The sequence below is a fragment of the Hemitrygon akajei genome, chromosome 10, assembly GCF_048418815.1.
Source record: "Hemitrygon akajei chromosome 10, sHemAka1.3, whole genome shotgun sequence".
Lineage (NCBI taxonomy): Eukaryota > Metazoa > Chordata > Chondrichthyes > Myliobatiformes > Dasyatidae > Hemitrygon > Hemitrygon akajei.
Window position 1 is genome coordinate 112,566,793 of NC_133133.1, and position 23,028 is coordinate 112,589,820.

Here is a 23,028-nt window from a genome sequence, read left to right on the forward strand (position 1 = left end):
CAGAAGAATCTTCTGCCCCATCCTCAGTTAGAAGTCAACTCAAGCATCTGTAGGAACAAGCAGGCATGTAAAAGGATTACCTATGGCTTATCTGTGTCCCACGGAGACTGGACATGGTCTCCTCCAGGTTCTGCCGCAGGTCGGCAATGTTCTTCACCGTCCTCATTCTCCTGGTCTCCGGGTCTTCCCCTGGGAAAGAGAGCAAGAGTGAAAATGGTGAGCACAATCTCTCACGATTCTCTGTATCACCTAGGCAACACCACACTACACTCAATGAATCGTAGAGCACTACATCACAGAAACAGGCTCTTCAGCCCATCTAGTCCTTGCTGAACTATTATTCTGTCTAGTCCTATCAACGCACACCTGGACCTCCTTACCTCTCCAATTCATGTATAAACCAAATATCTTTTAAATGTTGAAATTGAACCTCTATCCACCCCCTTCCACTGGTGGCTTGTTTCATACACTCACTATCCTCTGAGTTCCCCTTCTCTCTCATGTTCCCCTTGAACATTTTACCTTTCACCCTTCACCCTTCACCCATGACCTCTAGTTCTAGCCTCACCCAACCTCAGAGGGAAGAGCCTGCTTACATATTGGTACCAACAACTTAGGTAGGAAAAGGGTGGAGGTCCTGAAAGCAGACTACAGGGAGTTAGGAAGGAAGTTGAGAAGCAGGACTACAAAGATAGTAATCTCGGGATTCCTGAGAATAGGAATAGAATGAGATAGAGGATAAATGCGTGGCTGAGGGATTGGAGCGGGAGGCAGGGATTCATATTTCTGGATCATTGGGGTCTACCTCTTTTGGGGCAGGAGTGATCTGTACAAAAAAGATGGGCTGCACTTGAATCCCAGGGGTACCAATATCCTGGTGGGGAGGTTTGCTAAGGCTACTAGGGAGAGTTTAAACTAGAATTGCTGGGGGGTGGGAACCAAAATGAAGAGACGGAGGAAGAGCCGGTTGGCTCACAAATAGAGAAAGCTTGGAGACAGTGCAAGAGGGAGGATAGGCAGGTGAGAGAGAAGGGACGCGCTCATACCGATGGTCTGAGATGTGTCTATTTAAATGCAAGGAGTATTATGAACAAAGTGGATGAGCTTAGAGCGTGGATCAGTTCTTGGAACTACGATGTTGTGGCCATTACAGAGACTTGGATGACTCAGGGACAGGAATGGTTACTTCAAGTGCCGGGCTTTAGATGTTTCAGAAAGGACAGGGAGGGAGGCAAAAGAGGTGGGGGCGTAGCGCTGCTGAGCAGAGATAATGTCATGGCTGCAGAAAAGGAGGGAGTCATGGAGGGCAACACACACAAAATGCTGGTGGAACGCAACAGGCCAGGCAGCATCTATAGGAAGAAGGACAGTTGACGTTTCGGGTCAAGACCCTTCATCGTGGAGGGATTGTCTACGGAGTCTCTGTGGGTGGAGATTAGGAACAGAAAGGGGTCAATAACTCTACTGGGTGTTTTTTATAGACCACCCAATAGTAACAGAGACATTGAGGAGCAGATAGGGAGACAGATTCTGGAAAGGTGTAATAATAACAGGGTTGTCGTAGTGAGAGATTTTAATTCCCAAATATCGATTGGTATGTCCCTAGAGTGAGGGGTTCAGATGGGATGGAGTTTGTTAGGTGTGTTCAAGAAGGTTTCTTAACACAATATGCAGATAAGCCAACAAGAGGAGAGGCTGTACTTGATCTGGTATTGGGAAATGAACCTGGTCAGGTGTCAGATCTCTCAGTGGGAGAGCATTTTGGAGATAGTGTTCACAGTTCTATCTCCTTTACCATAGCTTTGGAGAGGGAGAGGAGCAGACAAGCTAGGAAAGTGTTTAATTGGAGTAAGGGAAAATAGGAGGCTATCAGGCAGGAACTCCAAAGCATAAATTGAAAACAGATGTTCTCTGGGAAATGTACAGAAGAAATGTGACAAATGCTCGGGGAGTATTTGCATGGAGTTCTGCATAAGTACGTTCCAATGAGACAGGGAAAGGATGGTAGGGTACAGGAACTGTGGTGTACAAAGGCTGTTGTAAATCTAGTCAAGAAGAAAAGAAGAACAACTAAGTAATGATAGGAATCTAGAAGATTATAAGGCTAGCAGGAAGGAGCTTAAAAATGAAATTAGGAGAGCCAGTAGGGGCCATGAGAGGACTTGGCAGACAGGATTAAGGAAAACCCCATGGCATTTTACAAGTATGTGAAGAGCATGAGGATAAACTGTGAGAGAATAGGACCAATCAAGTGTGACAGTGGAAAAGTGTGTCTGGAACCGGAGGAGATAGCAGTACTTAATGTACTTAAAGATCTTGATGATTGTAGGGATGACTTGCAATGGACTGAAAAGTTTGAGCATGAAGGAAGAGGATGTGACTAAGCACATTGATGAAGGTCGAACAGTAGATGTAGTGTATATGAATTTCAGCAAGGCATTTGATAAGGTACCCCATGCAAGGCTTATTGAGAAATTAAGGAGGCATGGGATCCAAGGGGACATTGCTTTGTGGCTCCAGAACTGGCTTGCCCACAGGTGGCAAAGAGTGGGTGTAGACGGGTCATATTCTGTATGGAGGTCGGTCACCAGTGATGTGCCTCAGGGATCTATTCTGGGACCCCTACTCTTAGTGATTTTTATAAATGACCTGGATGAGGAAGTGGAGGGATGGGTTAGTAAATTTGCTGATGACACAAAGGTCGGAAGTGTTGTGGACAGTGTGGAGGGTTGTCAGAGGTTACAGTGGGACATTGATATGATGCAAAACTGGGGTAAGAAATGGCAGTTGGAGTTCAACCCAGATAAGTGTAAAGTGGTTCATTTTGGTAGGTCAAATATGATGGCAAAACATAGTATTAATGGTAAGACTCTTGGCAGTGTGGAGGATCAGAGGGATCTTGGGGTCCGAGTCCATAGGACACTCAAAGTTGCTGTGTAGGTTGACTCTGTGGTTAAGAAAGCATATAATACATTGGCCTTCATCGATCGTGGGATTGAGTTTAGGAGCCGAGAGGTAATGTTGCAGCTATGTAGGAGTCTGGTCAGACCCCACTTGGAGTACTGTGCTCAGTTCCGGTCACCTCACTATAGGAAGGATGTGAAAACCTTAGAAAGGGTGCAGAGGAAATTTACAAGGATGTTACTAGATTGGGAAGCATGCCTTATGAGAATAGGTTGAGTGAACTCAGCCTTTTTTCCTTGGAGCGCCAAGGGATAAGAGGTGACCTGTTAGAGGTGTACAAGATAATGAGAGGCATTGATCGTGTGGATAGTCAGAGGCTTTTTCCCAGGGCTGAAATGGCTAGCATGAGAGGGCACAGTTTTAAGGTGCTTGGAAGTAGATACAGAGGAGATGTCAGGGGTAAGTTTTTTACGCAGGGAGCGGTGAGTGCATGGAATGGGCTGCCGGCGACGGTGGTGGAGGCGGATACAATAGCGTCTTTTAAGAGACTCTTGGATAGGTACATGGAGCTTAGAAAAGTATAAGGTTTTGGGTAATGCTAGGTAATTTCTAAGGTAAGGACATGTTCGGCACAGCTTTGTGGGCTGAAGGGCCTGTATTGTGCTGTAGGTTTTCTATGTTTCTATTTACCCTATCCAACTAAGTAACTTGATGGACAGAGGATTGATATAATGAGTCAGCACAAAAGGAGGCATTTGGTCCATTGTGCCAGTGGTTGTTCTGTGCGAGAACTCCGCAGTTAATTCTAGTGGAGTAAGTCTTTGCCGTTCTAGTCACCATACTACAGGAAGGATGTAACTACTGGAGAGTAGGCAACAGATCTATCAGGATGTTTCCTGGATTGGAACTCTGCGGTTATACAGAGTTACTAGATAGACTTGCTTTTGCTTTCCCTGGAGCAGAGGGGGCTGAGGGGTGACCTGATAAACCTAGGAGAGGGATACATACCGTAAGACCATAAGACATGGGAGCAGAATTAGGCCACACAGCCCATCAAGTCTGTTCTACCATTCCATCATGGCTGATGTATTATCCCTCTCCTGCCTTCTCTCTGGAACCTTTGTGCCCCACCCACACCTAATTAATAACATCAACCTCCACTTTAAATATACCCAATGACTTGGCGTCCATGGCTGTGTGTGGCAATGAATTCCTCAGATTCAGCCCCATAGATACTGTGCTGGGGCGTCTAAGACAAGAGGACTGAGGTCAAAGGTGAGTTGTAGTTAGTTGGAGGGGACCTGAAGGAAACCCTCATTACAGGGGGTTAGAAATTGGAACGTGCCTCCTGAGGAGGTATAAAGGTAGAGATTCTTGCTATATTTAAGAGGCATCAAACAAGGATTTAGATACTATATAAGGAAGGCTAAGTGCCTAAAGTGGTCTTAGCCCTATAACCTTTGATGCCTACTAATCAACTTCAAGGACTCTACAACTCATGATCTCAATATTATTTATAAATTATTTATTATTATTTTTGTGTAGTTTTTCACTGATTCCAAGTATTTCTTTGTACCTACTGTGAATGCCTGCAGGAATATCAGAGTAGTATATGGTGACATAGATTTACCTTGATAATAAATTTACTTTGAACATTGAGAATCTATAAACCTCCACTTTAAATATAGGTTTGGATTCAGATTCATTTATTCATCACAGATACATTGAAACACTCAGTAATATGAGTCGTTTGCATTAACAGCCAACACAACCTAAGGATGTGCTGGGCTGGGTGCAGCCCATAAGTGTCATCACACATTCCAGTGCCAACATAACAATATAAAAATTGTGAACCTGGCACTACTGATATTGTTTGGGATTCAGAAGTCCAACAGATTGTAAGACCATAAGACACAGGAGCGAAATTAGGCAATTCAGCCCATTGAACTTCCGTTTAATTATGGCTGGCTTATATTCCTCGCAACCCCTTTCTCCTTCCCATAACCTTTGATGTCCTTACTAATGAAAAGCTTATCAACCTCCACTTCAATGAAATTGACTTGTCCTCCACAGCTGTCTATGGAAATGAATTCCACAGATTCACCATCCCTGAATAAATAAATTTCTCCTCATTGCTGTTTGGAAGGGATGTCCCGTATTCTGATATTGTGCCCTCTGGTCCGAGGCTCACCCATTATAGGAAACATCCTCTCCACATCCAGTCTATCAAGGCTTTTCAACGTTTCAATGAGGTCACCCCTCATTAAACTCTAATGAATACAGAAATGGAGCGATCAAATGCTTCTCATATGTTAATCCTATCATTTCCAGAATCATTCTTGTGAATGTCCTCTATACCCTCTCCAATGCCAGCACACCCTTTCTTAGATAAGGGGCCCAAAACTACTCACAATACTCCAACTGAGGTCTGACCAATGCCTTATAAAGCTTTAACATTGCATCCTTGCTTTTATATTTTATCATTATTGAAATGAATGCTAAGATTACATTTGCTTTCCTTACTACCAAGTCAACTTGCAGGTTAACCATTACAGAACCTAGCACAAGGACTCCCAACAACACACACAGAAAATGCTGGAGGACCTCAGCAGGCCAGGCAGCACCTATGGAAAAAAAAGTACAGTCAATGTCTTGGCCCGAAATGTCGACTGTACTCTTTTCCATAAATGCTGATGGCCTGCTGAATTCCTCCAGCATTTTGTGTGTGGGTTGCTCAGATTTCCAGAATCTGCAGATTTTCTCTTGGACTCCCAAATTCCTTTGTACCATTAATTTCTGAACTTGCTCAGCTTTTGGAAAATAGTCTATGCCTTTATTCCATTTACCAAAGTGCATAACCATACACTTCCGTACACTATACTCTATCTGCCACTCCTTTGTCCATTTCCCCAATCTGTCTAACTCTTCCTGCTTCCTCAGCACTACCCGCCCCTCCACCTGCCTTTGTATTGTCTGCAAACTTGGCCACCAAGGATCAATTCCATCATCAAAATCATTGTCATATAGTGTGAAAACAAGCAGTCCTCACAGAACACCATTAATCGCCAGCTGCCTACCAGAAAAGACCCCCTTTATTCCATATCTTCCTGTCAGTCATCCTCTCCACAGAGGCTGCCTGACCAGCCGAGTTGCTCCAGCATTTTGTGTCTGCTGCTCTAGAGTTTTATGAAGCTGCAACAGAAGCTCCCAACTCTTGAACTCAATTCCTTAACTAACTAAAGGTAAGACATATGCCTTCTCCACCATGCTATCAACCTGTGTAGCCAGCTTCAGGGAGCTATGGATTTGGACTCCGCGAACCCTTAAGCTGGTGCTGAGTTGTGGTCTCTGTTGAGGTTTAGTTATTTTCAGTGATTTTTTTTAGGTTAAGAGGGATGGCTTTGAGGACAGAGAAGGGAGTTAGGCTTCAGGTTAGGCTTTAGTTCATTGGCCAGCGACATGGTCTGTGGTTGGATATCAGATTGGGACAAAGGTGCGGACGAGGGCTGGTGGTCCACTCCCCTCCTCACCCCAGGGTCAGCGAGGTTTTGGTGGGCTTTGGAATCGGGGTACCAAGCAGGGAGGAGGAACAGGGGCCAGTAACCACCTAATAACGCGAATAAGCAAGAGTGGAGATTGAGGCCTAGTGTTCCGTGATCGGCGCATCCTGGGGCTGGCAGCAAAGAGCAAAGCCCGAAGATCAACAGTTGAGGCCGGAAATCTGCAAATCCCTGTGACTCTGCTGAAGAAGTCGAAGGCCCGGTGTCTGCGGGAGGCTGGAGTCTGAGGACGGCCTGTCCTGGTGTTGGAGGTCTGTGTTTGCAGGTATGGAAGAATGAGACTTGTTATTCTGTCACTTGCTGTGTTTGGTGATTCTCTGCCGAGCACTGTGGCCATGCTATGTTGGCACCAGGACACGTGGCAACACTTGCGGGCTGCTCCCAGCACATCCTTGGGTCATTAACACAAATGACACACTTCACCGTATGCTTCAATATACAGTGAATCTGAATTCTGGCTGACTCTGCTCATTAACACTGTTGAGGATCTTGCCATGGGAAGAGGATTGATGGAGCTGCCCAGAATATGCGTCAGGGAAGTGATCCGTCTGAACGCCCAACCCGCTCAGATTCTCATTCAATTTATTTATCACATTTACATCAAATGCGCCATTTTCATTAACAACCTAAGGATTGAGACATCACAACTGGAGGCAGCCCACGTGTTACACACATTGTGGAGTCCACACATCGTCTCACAACATTCAGCAGCAACAACATAACAACAAAGCAAAACTAAAACAGCCAAACAAACTCACTCTCACACACAAATGCAGGCCTCCAATCTCAGGTCAGGCTGCCTCTGGCCTCCAGTTCCTGACCCAAACATGCAGCAAGACGGAGCGTGCATTGGGACCTTGCCACTGTTTGGTCTCTGTAGAACCTCCAGAGCAACGAAGAGTTAAGCCTGACTCCCGCAATCCTTATTTAAGAGAATGCTGAGGAATGTGCTGATTCTGGCCTTTCCAAATATAAACGTGCAAATCTGGGTTCAATAAAAATCTGAGAGTGCATTCTCAGCACCTTTAGCAGAGAAGCAGGGAAAGGCGACAATATCAGCAGCATTTGCTTAGCAACAGGAGAGGCCAATCAGCCCCTCAACCCTCCAGGAATGCAAGCCCAATGGGGTTCCTGCTGAGGGTTTATAAGACATTGGTCAGATCACTTTTGGAGTATTGTGAGCAGTCTTGGGCCCTTATCTAAGAAAGGCATTGCAGAGGGCTCAGAGGAAGCTCGCGAGAATGATCCCAAGACCCCTGTACACACTGGAGTTTAGAAGAATAAGCGGGGGGTGGGGGTCTCCTTTATACTTAATATTGAAAGGCCTACATAGAATGGATGTTGAGGGAATGTTGCCAGTAGTGGGGGAGTCTAGGACCACGGGGCACAGCCTCAGAATAGAAGGATGTTCCTTTCGAACAGAGATGAGGAGGAATTGCTTTATTCAGAGGGTGGTGACTCTGCTGAATTCATCGCTACAGACACCTGTGGAGGAAAGTCATTGGGTATATTTAAAATGGAGGTCGATTGTTTCTTGATTAATAAGGGTGACAAAGATCACAGGGAGAGGCAGGAGAATGGGTTTGAGAGGGAAAATAGATCATCCATGATCAAATGGCAGAGCAGAACTGATGGACCAAATGGCCTAATTCTGCTTCTATGCCTTACGGTCCCCTTCACCATTGAAAGTATCAATAGGAGTGGGTGGGATATACCCTTATGACGTGGACCTCAGTCCTCGTAGGTTATGGTAATGCCGGTGTGTTGTCTGTGCCCAGAAGGTAACACTCGATTTTCGGGTCCAGGAGAGCACAAGAATTGCCATGGGTTTCCAGGTGGTCAGAAAAATCTACGGGGACTTTGGGAATTTGATCTTGAACTCAGGGCTCACCAGGTTTGACCGCAAGCAGGACTGCACAGGAGGATCCAAAATACAGCTCTGACCAATGTGCCCCTGTGGTAGCAGTGAAGGGGGAGGGCTGGAAGGGAGGGGTGTAGTTACAATGACAGATTGGATAGGGTAGGTTTATTCACACTGGACATTAAAAGGTGACCTTATAGATGTTCACAAAATGAGGGGCGTAGATAAAATGTGTGGTCACAGCCTTTTTTCCGCAGGGTAGAGGAGTTTAAATCTACAGGACATAGATATAAGGTGAGCGGGGAGAGACTTAAAAGGAACTCAAGGAGCAACAGACAATAACGATGCTTAAAAACGATTGGGCAGCTATATCAATAGGAAGGGTTGAGAGGGATAAGGGGCCAAACATGGTGAACTGGCACTAGCTTGCAAAGGCATCTTGGTCAGAGAAAGGCCTGTTCACGTGCTGTATAACTCAGAGGTGGCAAAGAAATAACTGAATTGATGGGATTGCACAAAGAGCCAACATTGATTTGATGGCCCAAATGGACTCCTGTTACACAAGGAGGATTGTGATCATTTTCCAGGATCCAGGTATTGTAACACTGAGCTTAGTTAGGTATTTAGATGTGAGAGGTATGGAGGGCTAAGGACCTGATATAATTAGATAGAAGACAAGGTTGGCATGGTCCTGATGGGCTGAAGGGCCTGTTTCTGTGCTGTAGTCCTCTGTGATTGTGTGACCCATTTCCAGCTTCTTTTCTCACATCTTTCTTGCTGCTGCAATTGGAAGGAGGTACGGGAGTGTTAGGACACACACCACCAGGTTCAGGAACAGGTATTACACTCAGCCATCAGATCCTGAACCAGTATGGATAACTTCACTCAGCCATCACTGAACTGTTTCCACAGCCCATGGACTCAATTTCAAGGATTTTTCATCTCATGTTCTCCATATTTATTGTTTATTCTTTCATTATTATTATTTTGTGTGTTTGTTTTATATTTGCTCAGTTAGTAGTCTTTTGGACAGTAGCTGTTTGTCCATCTTGTGTGCTGTTTTTCATTGATTCTATCATGCTTCTTTATATTTACTAAGAATGCCCCCAAGAAAATGAATCTCAGGGTAGTATATGGTGACATATATATAATTTGCTAATAAATTTATGTTGAACTTTGAACCTTCTGTTGCCATCCTCAGAAGTGTTCGCTAGTCGAGAGATCCAGGTGAAAAGAGGTCAGCGTTTTACAGACCACACATAACATTTACTCTCCCCAGTTCTGCATATGAGGATCTGAGGAACTCAAGGCTATTTGCAATTTAAAGGAAACCAAAATGGGGCCTCAAGAAGGCAGCATTCATCATTAAGGACCCTTACCATCCGGGACATGCCCTCTTCTCATTGCTACCATCAGGGAGGAGATATGTGAGATTGCAAATCCACACTTAAATGTTTTAGGAATAGTTTGTTCCCCTCTGCCATCAAATTTCTGACCAGTCCATGAACCCAGGAACACAGCCTTGTTATTCCTCGCTTGCACTATCTATCTGTCTAATTGATTGATTATTGTGATCAATACCAATATTTTATATCTTGCAGTATACTGCTGCCACAAAACAACAAATTATACAACACACGAGCCACAAAATGATGGAGAAACTCAGCCAGTCAGGTAGCATATCGAAGGGAGTTTGCTGAGATCCTCTTGTTGCTGAAGATTTCTAACAACTGCAGAATCTTTAGTGTTCAAAATCTCACAATGTACGTCAGTGATAATGAACCTGATTCTGAATGACAGAGTAATGACAGAATTGGAACACTAAAGGCAGTTGTTTTTATTTTCTTTGGGTTTGAGCTGGGTCTCTGCAAGAGAAATGAAACCAGACCCATACCTGTAATCTGCCATTTCCTCTTTAAAGCCCAAACACCCCACTGCTCTTGTCAATTCCTGTTGCTATAATTACTTTCCCATGCAGCGAGCTAACTCCTCACTTCACTGGGGAAGTAATTATGGCGATGAGAATTGATAAGACACTTTGAGGAATTGCCAGATACTGATGGACTGGCACCTGGCTCCCTCCCTTTCAAATCATGGTGTTAGCCAATATTACCAATCTCTCCCAATGGTTTCCACAGCTTCGTGAACACTCTTAAAACATATCCCATAAGCCTGCTCAGGAAGAAAATATGCAATAATCTAAATATAGCCTAACCAAAGTTTTACACATCTAGAATATAGAACATTACAGCACATTACAGGCCCTTCGTCCCATGATTCTGTAGTGTCCATTTAAACTACTCTAACATCAATCTAACCCTTCACTCCTACATAACCTTCCAATTTTTCTATATATGTTGATAACTAAGAGTTTCTGAAATGTCCCTAATGTACCATAACTGCCTCTACCACCCCAGCAGCATCCTCACTCTCTGTGTAAAATAACCTACCTCTGACTTTCCACCAGTCACCTTAAAATTATGCCATCTCTGTCTGGGGGAGAAAGTCTCTGGCTGTTCATTCTATCTATGCCTCTTAACATCTTGTACACCTCTATCAAGTCACCTCTCATGTCTGCAGCAAAACTTCCCAATTTTATTCACAATGCCCCAACCAGGGTACATCTTCATTACCACCCTATCTACTTTTAAATTGAATTGATTTTACTACTTACATGCTTCATATACATGAGGAGTAAAAATCTTTACAGTCTCTGTCTGAATGTGCAATGTGCAATTTATGTACAACAGGACGGTCAATATAACATAGAAATACAGTAGTGTCAGCATGAATTAATCAGTCTGATGGCCTAGTGGAAGAAGCTATCCCAGGGCCTGTTGGCCCTGCCTTTTATGCTACGGTACTGTTTCCTGGATGGGAACTGTTTGTGGTTGGGGTGACTTGGGTCCCCAATAATCCTTCAGGCCCTTTTTACACACCTGTCTTTGTAAACGTCCTTAATAGTCTACAGATGCGCTGGGCCGTCCGCACCACTCTCTGCAGAGTCCTGCAATATATGGAAGTACAATTCCCATACCAGGCAGTGATTCAGCCAGTCAGGATGCTCTCAATTGTGCCCCTATAGAAAGTTCTTAGGATTTGGGGGCCCATACCAAACTTCTTCAACCATCTGAGGTGAAAGAGGCGTTGTTGTTGCCATTTTTTGTGAGCTACGGACTTGGACTCAGGAGCCCTCTGTTTATCAATGTTCCTAAGAGCTCTACCATTTAATATATATTTTCCCTTGAACGTGCAACACATCACACTTACTCAGAATATGGCAACCATAACTGTACACAATTTTCCAAATGAGGCCTAACTTTTACACAGTTGCAACGTGACTTCCTGACTCGTGCTCAATGATCCCTCTGAGTGATGAAGGCAAGTCTGCCATATGTATTCTTGACTATCCTAACTGTTTTCATATCCACTTGATATACTTAAAGAAGAGGTTGATTGGTTCTTAATTAGTAAAGGTGTCAAAGGTTACAAGGAGGAGGCAGGAGAAGGAGGTTGCAAAAAGAGAGGAAAAATGAGTTAGTGTTCATGGGTTCATTGTCCATTCAGAAATCTAATGGCAGAGGGGAAAAAGCTGTTTCTGAAATGTTGAGTGTGTGTCTTCAGACTCCTGTACCTCTGCCTTATTGGTAGCAATGAGAAGAGGTCATATCCTGGTCCTTAATAAGTGATGCTGCCTTTCTGAGGCATGATCTTTTGAAGATGCCCTCAATACTGGGGAGGCCACTGCCCATCATGGAGCTGGGTGAGTTTATAACTTTCTGCAGCTTTTTCTGATTCTGTGCAGTGGCCCCTCCATACCAGATGGAGATGCAACCAGTTGAAATGCTCTCCATGGCACATCTGTAGAAATTTGCGAGTGTCTCTGGTGACATAACAAATCCCCTCAAGCTCCTAAAAATCTCCTTTCTGATAATAAATGAGAAATTGAATGGTGAAGCAGACTCAATGGGCTGAATGGCCTTATGGATTTTGGGGAGCTATGGACTTGCAACCCAAGATCTCTCTGTACATCAACACACCTAAAGGTATAGACGTATACTATATATATTCCTTTTACATTCAATCTCTTAAAGTGCAACACATCAGCATAACACAGCCAAAAACCCAAGATATTCTCTCTTCTCCCCTCTCCCACTGGGCAAAAGGTAGCAAAGCTTGAAAGCACAGACCACCAGGCTCAAGCTCAGTTTCTATCCTGCTCTTCTAAGACTATCAAAAGGCTGCCTAGTACCCTAAGAGGAACTCTTGGGCCTCACAATCTAACTCATTATGATCTTAGGAACACACACAAACCTCCTATTCTGTACTTTCTCTGTAACTGTTACACGTTATTCTGCTTTCAGTTATTGCTTTACCTTGTTCCACATCAAGGTACTTCGTAATAAATAGTTTTTTATGAACAAGTATGCGAGACAAGCTTTCATTGTATCCTGGTACATGTGACAATAATAAATTGATTTGAGTTCCAATCCACCTCTCTCTTGCTCGGATCTCATTCTGCCTGTCTTTTCTCTGTCTGGTTTATACCCTGCTGAACCATTCTTACTACCCACAACTCCACCAACTTCTGTGTCATCTGCAGATCTGTTAATCAGACTATGATGCTCGAGTTCTCAATAACAAATGGGTTACCACTGGAGAGAGACCTCCAATCGTAAAAATAATCCCCTATTATCACCCTCTGTCTTCTATGATCCAAGTCAATTTTGGATCAAATTTACCCTGTGGAGTTAATGTTCTGGACCAGCCTACCATGAGGGCCCTTGTCAAAAGCTTTACTGAAATCAAGTAGACAATCTCCACAGCTCTTCCCTCATCAATCATCTTTGTCACTTCTTCAGTAGCATGAGGAAGTGAGACAGGATCTCCCCCTGCACTTAATCATGCTGACCATCCCCCATATGTCCACGCAAGTAAATCTTGTCATTGTGTCATAGTCATAGCACAATACAGCACGGATACAGGCCTTTGGCCCTAGTCTGTGTCAACCATGGTGCCTCCCAGATAGTCCCAATTTCCTGTGCTTGACCCCTCCCCTATCCAAGTACTTCTTAAATGATACTATTGTACCTGTCTCAACCCCCACTTCCTCATTCCATATACTCACCATGTTCTGCATGAAAAAGTTGCCCCTCATGTCCCTTTTAAATCCAATTTTCTACCATCCATGTGCCTAACTAAGAGTTTCTTAAAGGGCCCTAATGTATCTGCCTGGCATGCCTAGCACCCCTGGTAGGGCCCTCCACGGACTCACCACTCTTTATGTAAAAACTTTACACTGATATCTCCCTCTCCCACCCCCACTTTTCTCCAATCACCTTAAAACTATTTCCCCTTGTTTTAGCCAGGCCTATGCTGGGGAAAAGCCTCTGCCTATCTGCTCAATCTATGCTGTTACCATTTTGTACACTTCTATCAAGTCATGTCTTATCCTCCTTAGCTCCAAAGTGAAAAACCCTATTCTCATAAATACAGTCATGGAGCACGACAGAACAGAAACAGGCCCTTTGGCCCATCTAGTCTGTACCAAACTATTATTCTGTTTAGTCCCATTAACCTGCACCTGGACCATAGCCCAACATACCCCTCCCATCACATACTTATCCAAACTTCTCTTAAATGTTGAGATCAGACTTCCACTGGTAGCTCGTTCCATACTCTCACCACCCTCTGAGTGAAAAGGTTCTCCCTCATGTTCCCCTAAACATTTTACCTCTCATTCTTAACCCATGACCTCTAGTTCTAGTCTTACCTAATCTCAGTAGAAAAGGCCTGCTTGCATTTACCCTTCCTATGCTACTCATAATTTTATAAACCTCTGTTAAATCCCCCCTCATTCTCCTACACTCCAGGGAATGCTCCCTGATCTATGCAGCAGCCTGGTAAATGTTAAACACATGAGATTCTGCAGATGGTGAAATTCCAGAGGAACACATACGAAATGCTGGAGGAACTCAGCTGGTCAGGCTGAAGAGAGGAGCCTGATGAAGGGTCTTGACCAAAACATCAACTGTTTATTGTTTTCCATGGATGCTGCCTGACTTGCTGAGTTCCTCGAGGATGTTGTATGTGTTACTCCTAATAAATCTGCTTTGCACCCTCTCTGAAGCTTTTAAACTTCTGAAAGCTGGGCTTCAGATCAAGCTTGAGACTCAGTAGTTACACACTGAGCACCTGCATTGAGTTCACACCTATCAGAATCTCCTCAGATGTGTGAATAAAATTATGCTTCTACAATCCATTTTGCACTGTATAATCATAAACTTTCTCCCATGTGTTTAGTTCAGTCTGAATTATTCAGAAATATGTTCTGTATGTAAGAGCGAGCTATGTACTCCCAGAAGCCGGATATGATATACTTCTTTCTATTCTACATATTTATGTTCAGGATACTCATAAACAAAATACTGCTGGAAATTTGAAATAAATCAAAGTACTAGAAATAGGGTAGCCTACATATGGGAGAGAGAAAGAGAATCAATGCTTTTTATTTCATATATCTCATGATGTAGGAGGCTGTTTAATCACAGAATTACACACCCATCGAAATAGGCCCTTCAGCCCAAGTCTTCCATGCTGAGCAAGATACCTCAGCTAGCCCCCTCCTCCTTGACTGCCAGTGTCCCATATTTCTCTAAACTGTTCCTATCCATGTACCTGCCCAAGAGTCTTTCAGATGTTGTAACTGTATCTGTCTCTACTACTTCATCTGTTCCATATAGTCACAGGCCTCCAGGTCCCCTTCAACCTCTACCCCTAGTTTTAGAGCCCCCTACACTGGAACAAAAGACTCATGATTTTATAACATTATCACCCATTCTCCTTCCCCACCAAGCTCTTGCTCTACCTCTTCCTTCTTCCTCAATATTCTGGCCATCTCCCCTCTATCCCTCAGCCCAGATGAAAGATCTCCACCTGAAACATTGACTATCCACTTTGCCACAGAAATGCTGGCTAACCCATTGAGTTCCTCCGACAGCTCGTTTGCTGGCACTGAGATTACATCCGCTTTCAGTGTAATCCCACCACCTCCTTATCTCCCTGTAAACTATTCTCCCACACGTGCCCACCAGCAGCATCCTCATTCTCCTATCACACACCTCCAGAGGGCAAGCAACAGGCAACTTATAGCATGGAATTAAGTTCATGATCAGCCAATCCTAGGAATACCCCATCCACATACATCATGGCTTGGGATGGCAACTGACTACGAGAAAGTGTAGAGACTTGCAGCCACAGCTCAGTGCATTACAGGAAGCAGCCCTGGACTCTGTCTACACTCCACACTGCCTCAGTAAAGCAGATAACATGATCAAAGACTCCACCCACCCCTTCCATTGGGTAGAAGATGCAAAAGCCTGAAAGCATGAACCACCAGGCTCAAGGACATCTTCTATCCAATTATTATCAGACTATTCAATGGTCCCATTGCATAATAAGATGAACTCATTGCTGTTACACTTTATTCAGCATTCTGTTACTGGTTTACCTTATTCTAACTCACTACTCTATGGAATCATTTGATCTGTATGAAAAGTTTACAAGACAAGCTTTTCATTGCATCTTGTTGTGGCCTTGTAAATTATTGTTTGCCTGCACTGCATTTTCTCTGTAGCTGTTACATGTCATTCTGCATTGTTACTGTTATACTTTGTTCTACCTCAGCACTCTATGAAATCATTTGATCCGTATGAACAGGATGCAAGACAAGTTTTTACTCTATCATAGTACATGTGGCAATAATGAAACAGTTTCTAATTCTCCCCTTGTCACCTACATCTGGAACACCTCCCATGACCCCCACCATTTTGACAATTTCCAATTCTCCTTGGTCCCCACCAGCTCATCTTCACTTTGGATGTCCAATCTTCACACACCTCCATTCCTCATCAGGAAGGTCTTAAAGCTTTTCACTTCCTTTCTGCACTACAATTTATCTAGGACAAGTTTATTAAGTTTGATGGGACCAAGTTAGCTAGATCAGTGGGCCGACATTTACGTGCCAGGCAGCACCTAATTAACTAGCTTGTTTATTTTGGCTTTTTTTAAAAGATGTGCTGGGTGCTACCGCTGCACCCCTGCATCCTTCGCGGCCCGGAGGTTGGGGACCACTGAGCTAGACAGAGTCAGGGTACCAAAATCCCAACTGTAACGGGTAGGTTACCTCTCAAAGTCCAACCCTACATCCCCGTCGTGAGAGATGGAAACAGGAAAGGCTGCCCACCATGGCTCTGGTGAAGCTGTATTGGCCAACATGACTGGTGAAGCTGTATAGACTAATGCCCTGTACAGTGGATGTAATAGATTGCAGAAGTATTGATGAACTCCAACTATGCCATCAACTTCAGAGGACGATGGAGACGGGATGGCCTATGTTCCACGTAGGAGTTAAGGGCCCAACCAAAGTAAGTAACTGGCTGGATTATCTCTCCCTGCTTGAATGCTTTGTTAATGTCAGCACCCTGAAATTTATAGGTGGCACATTAACATTACAAACAAATCTTTACTACTTAGCATTCGTATTTAAAAATTATAGTGCTTTCTTAAATGAGTCAATAAATCTAGAGATGGGGGAAAGCAGAGCTAATTGCTAACCTCCAGGCGCAGTGCAAGTTCCTAGCATTCTAGCAATTTTTTTTTTCTCTTTAACTATTCCCTGTGCACATGGTCTCATTTGAGAAGTGAAGAGCTGTACACAGAAACACTCCCAAAGGAGTTTTTGACGTCTTAGCAGATATATATGAAAATAAATAGCACAGCATCTGGGGTAGAAATCAGCTTCAGCTTCAACTTCAAGGGACTGCAGATGATAGAGGAGACTGCAAAGGGGGTGTGACAATACTTAGCATCAGTACTGAGCAGAAATTAGGCGAAGGGTTAGTTAAACTAGTGCACCTCACAAACCCAGCTTTCCATACTTTATGAGCTACAGTTTTTAGAAAGGTTGGGCTCTTGGACCAGTCACGTATTCGCCATGGCCAACAGTGTACGTCAGTGCCACTACTTTTTCAGAAGCCCAAGTAAATGAGTGTTAAGCCAAGCACACATTCCTAACATGCTATGTTGGCACCAGAAAAGATAGGCAACTCTTACGGGCTGGACCCAGCACATCGTTTGGTTGTGTTTGTACCGCAAATGCCACATTTCACTGTATGTTTCAACACTCGTGTGACACACACCCAGCACATCCTTTGGTTGTGTTGGTTGTTAACATAAACAATGCATTTTCATGTTGTTTAATTTAACAACCCAGCACCTTGCTGGTCTGGAATTAGAACAGCAGACTGCTCTGGTAGCGGCTCACAAGATTGTTTTTCACAGCAGTGCAATAGCTGATGTTATTGATGCAAGTTTTTCACACTGGATACTCTCTAAACTTCCAAAATTTAATATCTAATCATTCAAACTTAATTTCAATAATTCAGGTTTAGATTTATTTATTACATGTATATTGAAACATACAATCACTTCGCAGCTTCTCACTGTTCCAAGGACTACGGAACCAAGGAACCAATTGTGAAGATATGTCTGAGAGACTTACACTGAAGAATACAGAGACAAGGAACATAAGAGTTAAATTATCTATTGTTTTTTTTCCAAAACATGGTTAATTAAGAAAATAGGTCTTAAGCTGAAGGAAATCTAAAAAAAAAGATTTCTAGGTAAAGGTCAGTTTAATAACAAGTCTGGAGCAGTTCCAGCAGTGTTTCCTGTTTAATCTATGGGATTAAATTTAAATAAAGGTTATTTTTTAAAATGTGGGTAGAAAAATGCCCACAGTCACATATGGTAGAGCAAAGACACAGACTACTAATCCAAAGACATCATTTGGAAATGCATGGCAATTGGACAACTTAAATTTGGGACATTTAGAGAGTATAAGGAGTGAAAAGCTAGCATTAGTAATGGAGATTATCAACAACTGATGGCGATGAAAAGCAGTCTTGTGACCCACTACTAGAGAAGTCTACCGTTCTAATTCCAGATCAGCAAGGTGGTAAACTCTTAATTGTCCTCCAAAATGGCTCAGTAAAGGATCAAAGATAAACTTTATTCACCACTTACAGTACATTACATCTTTATTTTTGCTGTGTACAACTTGAGCCTGAGGATGGTGAACCTTTGGAATTCATTGCCATAGGTGGCAGTTGAGGCCAGGTCATGGGGTATATTTAAAGCAGAGGTTGATAGGTTCTTGATTAATCAGGGTGTTAAAGGTTATAGGAAAAAGATTGAAGAATGGGGTTGAAAGGGATAATAGGTCAGCCATGATGGAATAGTGGAACAGGCTTGATGGGCCAAATGGCCTAAATCTGCTCCTATGTCCTATATATTCTTACGTATTTGAAATTTTTTGTGATGTGTTGATCAGGGTGCAACATGTCACAAAAATAACACTCAACAATTATAAAGATTAAAGAATTACATAAAAATAACATCAGAAGTTAAAGTATGGATATGGAATAAAGTCTGCATAAATACATAAATACCAGCTTGCATTTAACAGCATTTTACAAAGTGGTTTAAAATGTTTACAGTGCATGCAGTAATGAGGTATAGATAGAAGGGGGTGGAAGTGGTAAACTAGAATGGTTGATCGGATTAAAGGCCTGGGAAGAAACTTTTAAAATGGCACAAGGTTTTTGTTTCAATAGCCCTATAACAATTTCCAGAGGGGGGGAATCCCCACAAGAGCATATATACAGGGTTGGGAAATGCGCATTTGTCAACAATGCCCTCTTCTTGAGAAAGCCTACTCAGAGCCCAGCTTTTATTCCGTCTTGGAACAGGGTAATGACATCTCCCGGCCAGATGGGTTGAAGGTCAATTTCTATGCTGTGTTGGATTCAAGTACCCAGACCCCATTCCAACACCCCATGGAAGAGGGATGTAAACAGCAAATATATTCCATGGAGATGACAGTGCCCATGTCCCAATCAAATGCTAGATTCTCCCCTGTAATATGAAACTCCCTGTAGCAACTTCTAAAAGGTTAATTGGAAGGAAAGGCAGAGTTAACCTTTGAGGTCAAAGACATTAGTTTGGAGAATTAGGCAGACTTCCAACTTATTAACTGTCTACTAAAAGATGCAGGGCATCAACGGGGCTGGGGAAATTTCCTCAGCACTTCCTACCAGGAACTCTGCCCAATGCATCACAGACATATCCCACCCTACCTTCAGTAATATCTAGAGGAGGCCCTGCCTCCAGAAAGCAATATCCATTATTAAAGATCTCACCGTCGGGCCATGCCAGCTACTCATAGCTCCCATCGAACAAGAGGTACAGAAGCCTGAAGTCCTGCACCAGCTGGTTCAGGAGCAGCAACTTCCCTTCAGTGATTCAGCTCTGAGCCGACTGGCACAACCCTAATCACTGCTGCTGTTACACTCTGATCACCTCACGCTAAATGGAACTGCTTTCATTCATTTTAATGTTAAAAATTATGTAAATTGTGTTAAGTTCAAATTTGAAGGCAGAATACAGGGTTAATGGCTATATTCTTAGCAGTGTGGAGGAACTGAGGGATCTACAGGGTCTTCGTCCACTCAAAGTTGCTGCAAAGTTGATAGGATGGTTGAGAAGCCCCATGGTGTCTTGGCCTTCATTAGTCAGGGGACTGAGTTCAAGAGATGCGGGGTCATTTCACGGCTCTATAAAACTCGGATTAGACCACACGACAAGAGATTCTGCAGTTGCCGAAAATCCAGAATAAAATGTACAAAATGCTGGAGGAGCTCAGCAGGTTCAGGCCGCATCTCTGGAAAGGAATAAACAGTCGAGGTTTATTCCTTTCCATAGATGCTGTGTAACCCGAGTTCCTGCAGTATTTTGTACACGTGGCTCTGATTAGCCCACACAGGGAGTATTGTGATCAGCTCTGGTCGCTCATTAGAGGAACTGTGTGGAAGCTTCAGAGAGGGTGCAGAGGAGATTCACCAGGATGCTGCCTGGATTAGAGAGAGTGCAGAGGAGATTTGCCAGGATGCTGTCTGGATTAGAGAGAGTGCAGAGGAGATTTACCAGGATGCTGTCTGGATTAGAGAGAGTGCAGAGGAGATTTACCAGGATGCTGTCTGGATTAGAGAGGGTGTAGAGGAGATTTGCCAGGATGCTGTCTGGATTAGAGAGGGTGCAGAGGAGATTTACCAGGATGCTGCCTGGATTAGAGAGGGTGCAGAGGAAATTTACCAGGATGCTGCCTGGATTAGAGAGGGTGCAGAGGAGATTGACCAGGATGCTGCCTGGATTAGAGAGGGTGCAGAGGAGATTTACCAGGATGCTGCCTGGATCAGAGAGGGTGCAGAGGAGATTGACCAGGATGCTGCCTGGATTAGAGAGGGTGCAGAGGAGATTGACCAGGATGCTGCCTGGATTAGAGAGAGTGCAGAGGAGATTTACCAGGATGCTGCCTGGATTAGAGAGGGTGCAGAGGAGATTTACCAGGATGCTGCCTGTGTTAGAGAGGGTGCAGAGGAGATTCACCAGGATGCTGCCTGGATTAGAGAGAGTGCAGAGGAGATTTGCCAGGATGCTGCCTGGATTAGAGAGAGTGCAGAGGAGATTTGCCAGGATGCTGTCTGGATTAGAGAGAGTGCAGAGGAGATTTACCAGGATGCTGCCTGGATTAGAGAGGGTGCAGAGGAGATTTACCAGGATGCTGCCTGGATTAGAGAGGGTGCAGAGGAGATTGACCAGGATGCTGCCTGGATTAGAGAGGGTGCAGAGGAGATTTACCAGGATGCTGCCTGGATTAGAGAGGGTGCAGAGGAGATTGACCAGGATGCTGCCTGGATTAGAGAGGGTGCAGAGGAGATTTACCAGCATGCTGCCTGGATCAGAGAGGGTGCAGAGGAGATTGACCAGGATGCTGCCTGGATTAGAGAGGGTGCAGAGGAGATTGACCAGGATGCTGCCTGGATTAGAGAGGGTGCAGAGGAGATTTACCAGCATGCTGCCTGTGTTAGAGAGGGTGCAGAGGAGATTGACCAGGATGCTGCCTGGATCAGAGAGGGTGCAGAGGAAATTGACCAGGATGCTGACTGGATTAGAGAGGGTGCAGAGGAAATTTACCAGGATGCTGCCTGGATTAGATGAGGGTGCAGAGGAGATTGACCAGGATGCTGTCTGGATTAGAGAGGGTGCAGAGGAGATTTACCAGGATGCTGCCTGTGTTAGAGAGGGTGCAGAGGAGATTGACCAGGATGCTGCCTGGATTAGAGAGGGTGCAGAGGAGATTGACCAGGATGCTGCCTGGATTAGAGAGGGTGCAGAGGAGATTTACCAGGAAGCTGTCTGGATCAGAGAGGGTGCAGAGGAGATTGACCAGGATGCTGCCTGGATTAGAGAGGGTGCAGAGGACATTTACCAGGAAGCTGTCTGGATCAGAGAGGGTGCAGAGGAGATTTACCAGGAAGCTGTCTGGATCAGAGAGGGTGCAGAGGAGATTTACCAGGATGCTGTCTGGATCAGAGAGGGTGCAGAGGAGATTTACCAGGAAGCTGTCTGGATCAGAGAGGGTACAGAGGAGATTTACCAGGATGCCGCCTGGATTAGAGAGGGTGCAGAGGAGATTTACCAGGAAGCTGTCTGGATTAGAGAGGGTGCAGAGGAGATTTACCAGGATGCTGCTTGGATTAGAGAGGGTGCAGAGGAGATTTACCAGGATACTGCCTGGATTAGAGAGGGTGCAGAGGAGATTGACCAGGATGCTGCCTGGATTAGAGAGGGTGCAGAGGAGATTTAGCAGGATGCTGCCTGTGTTAGGGAGGGTGCAGAGGAGATTTACCAGGATGCTGCCTGGATTAGAGAGGGTGCAGAGGATATTGACCAGGATGCTGCCTGGATTAGAGAGGGTACAGAGGAGATTTAACAGGATGCTGCCTGTGTTAGGGAGGGTGCAGAGGAGATTTACCAGGATGCTGCCTGGATTAGAGAGGGTGCAGAGGAGATTGACCAGGATGCTGCCTGGATTAGAGAGGGTGCAGAGGAGATTTACCAGCATGCTGCCTGGATCAGAGAGGGTGCAGAGGAGATTGACCAGGATGCTGCCTGTGTTAGAGATGGTGCAGAGGAGATTTACCAGGATGCTGCCTGGATTAGAGAGGGTGCAGAGGAGATTTACCAGGATGCTGCCTGGATCAGAGAGGGTGCAGAGGAGATTTACCAGGATGCTGCCTGGATTAGAGAGGATGCAGAGGAGATTGACCAGGATGCTGCCTGGATTAGAGAGGGTGCAGAGGAGATTTACCAGGATGCTGCCTGGATTAGAGAGGGTGCAGAGGAGATTTACCAGGATGCTGTCTGGATTAGAGAGGGTGCAGAGGAGATTTACCAGGATGCTGTCTGGATTAGAGAGGGTGCAGAGGAGATTGACCAGGATGCTGCCTGGATTAGAGAGGGTGCAGAGGAGATTTACCAGGAAGCTGTCTGGATCAGAGAGGGTGCAGAGGAGATTTACCAGGATGCTGCCTGGATTAGAGAGGGTGCAGAGGAGATTTACTAGGATGCTGCCTGGATTAGAGAGGATGTAGAGGAGATTTACCAGGAAGCTGTCTGGATCAGAGAGGGTGCAGAGGAGATTTACCAGGAATGCTGCCTGGATTAGAGAGGGTGTAGAGGAGATTTACCAGGATGCTGCCTGGATTAGAGAGGGTGCAGAGGAGATTTACCAGGATGCTG

At 44.5% G+C, this 23,028-nt stretch overlaps 1 protein-coding gene across 1 annotated transcript in view; it reads right to left on the reverse strand.

Annotated features, from left to right (window-relative positions):
- The window catches only part of nav3 (neuron navigator 3), a 433,465-nt gene that overhangs the window by 179,376 nt on the left and 231,061 nt on the right, over positions 1-23,028 (reverse strand). Inside the window, 1 exon segment of the mRNA XM_073058755.1 lies at positions 81-189. Within this exon segment, the coding sequence (XP_072914856.1) occupies positions 81-189 (109 nt within the window).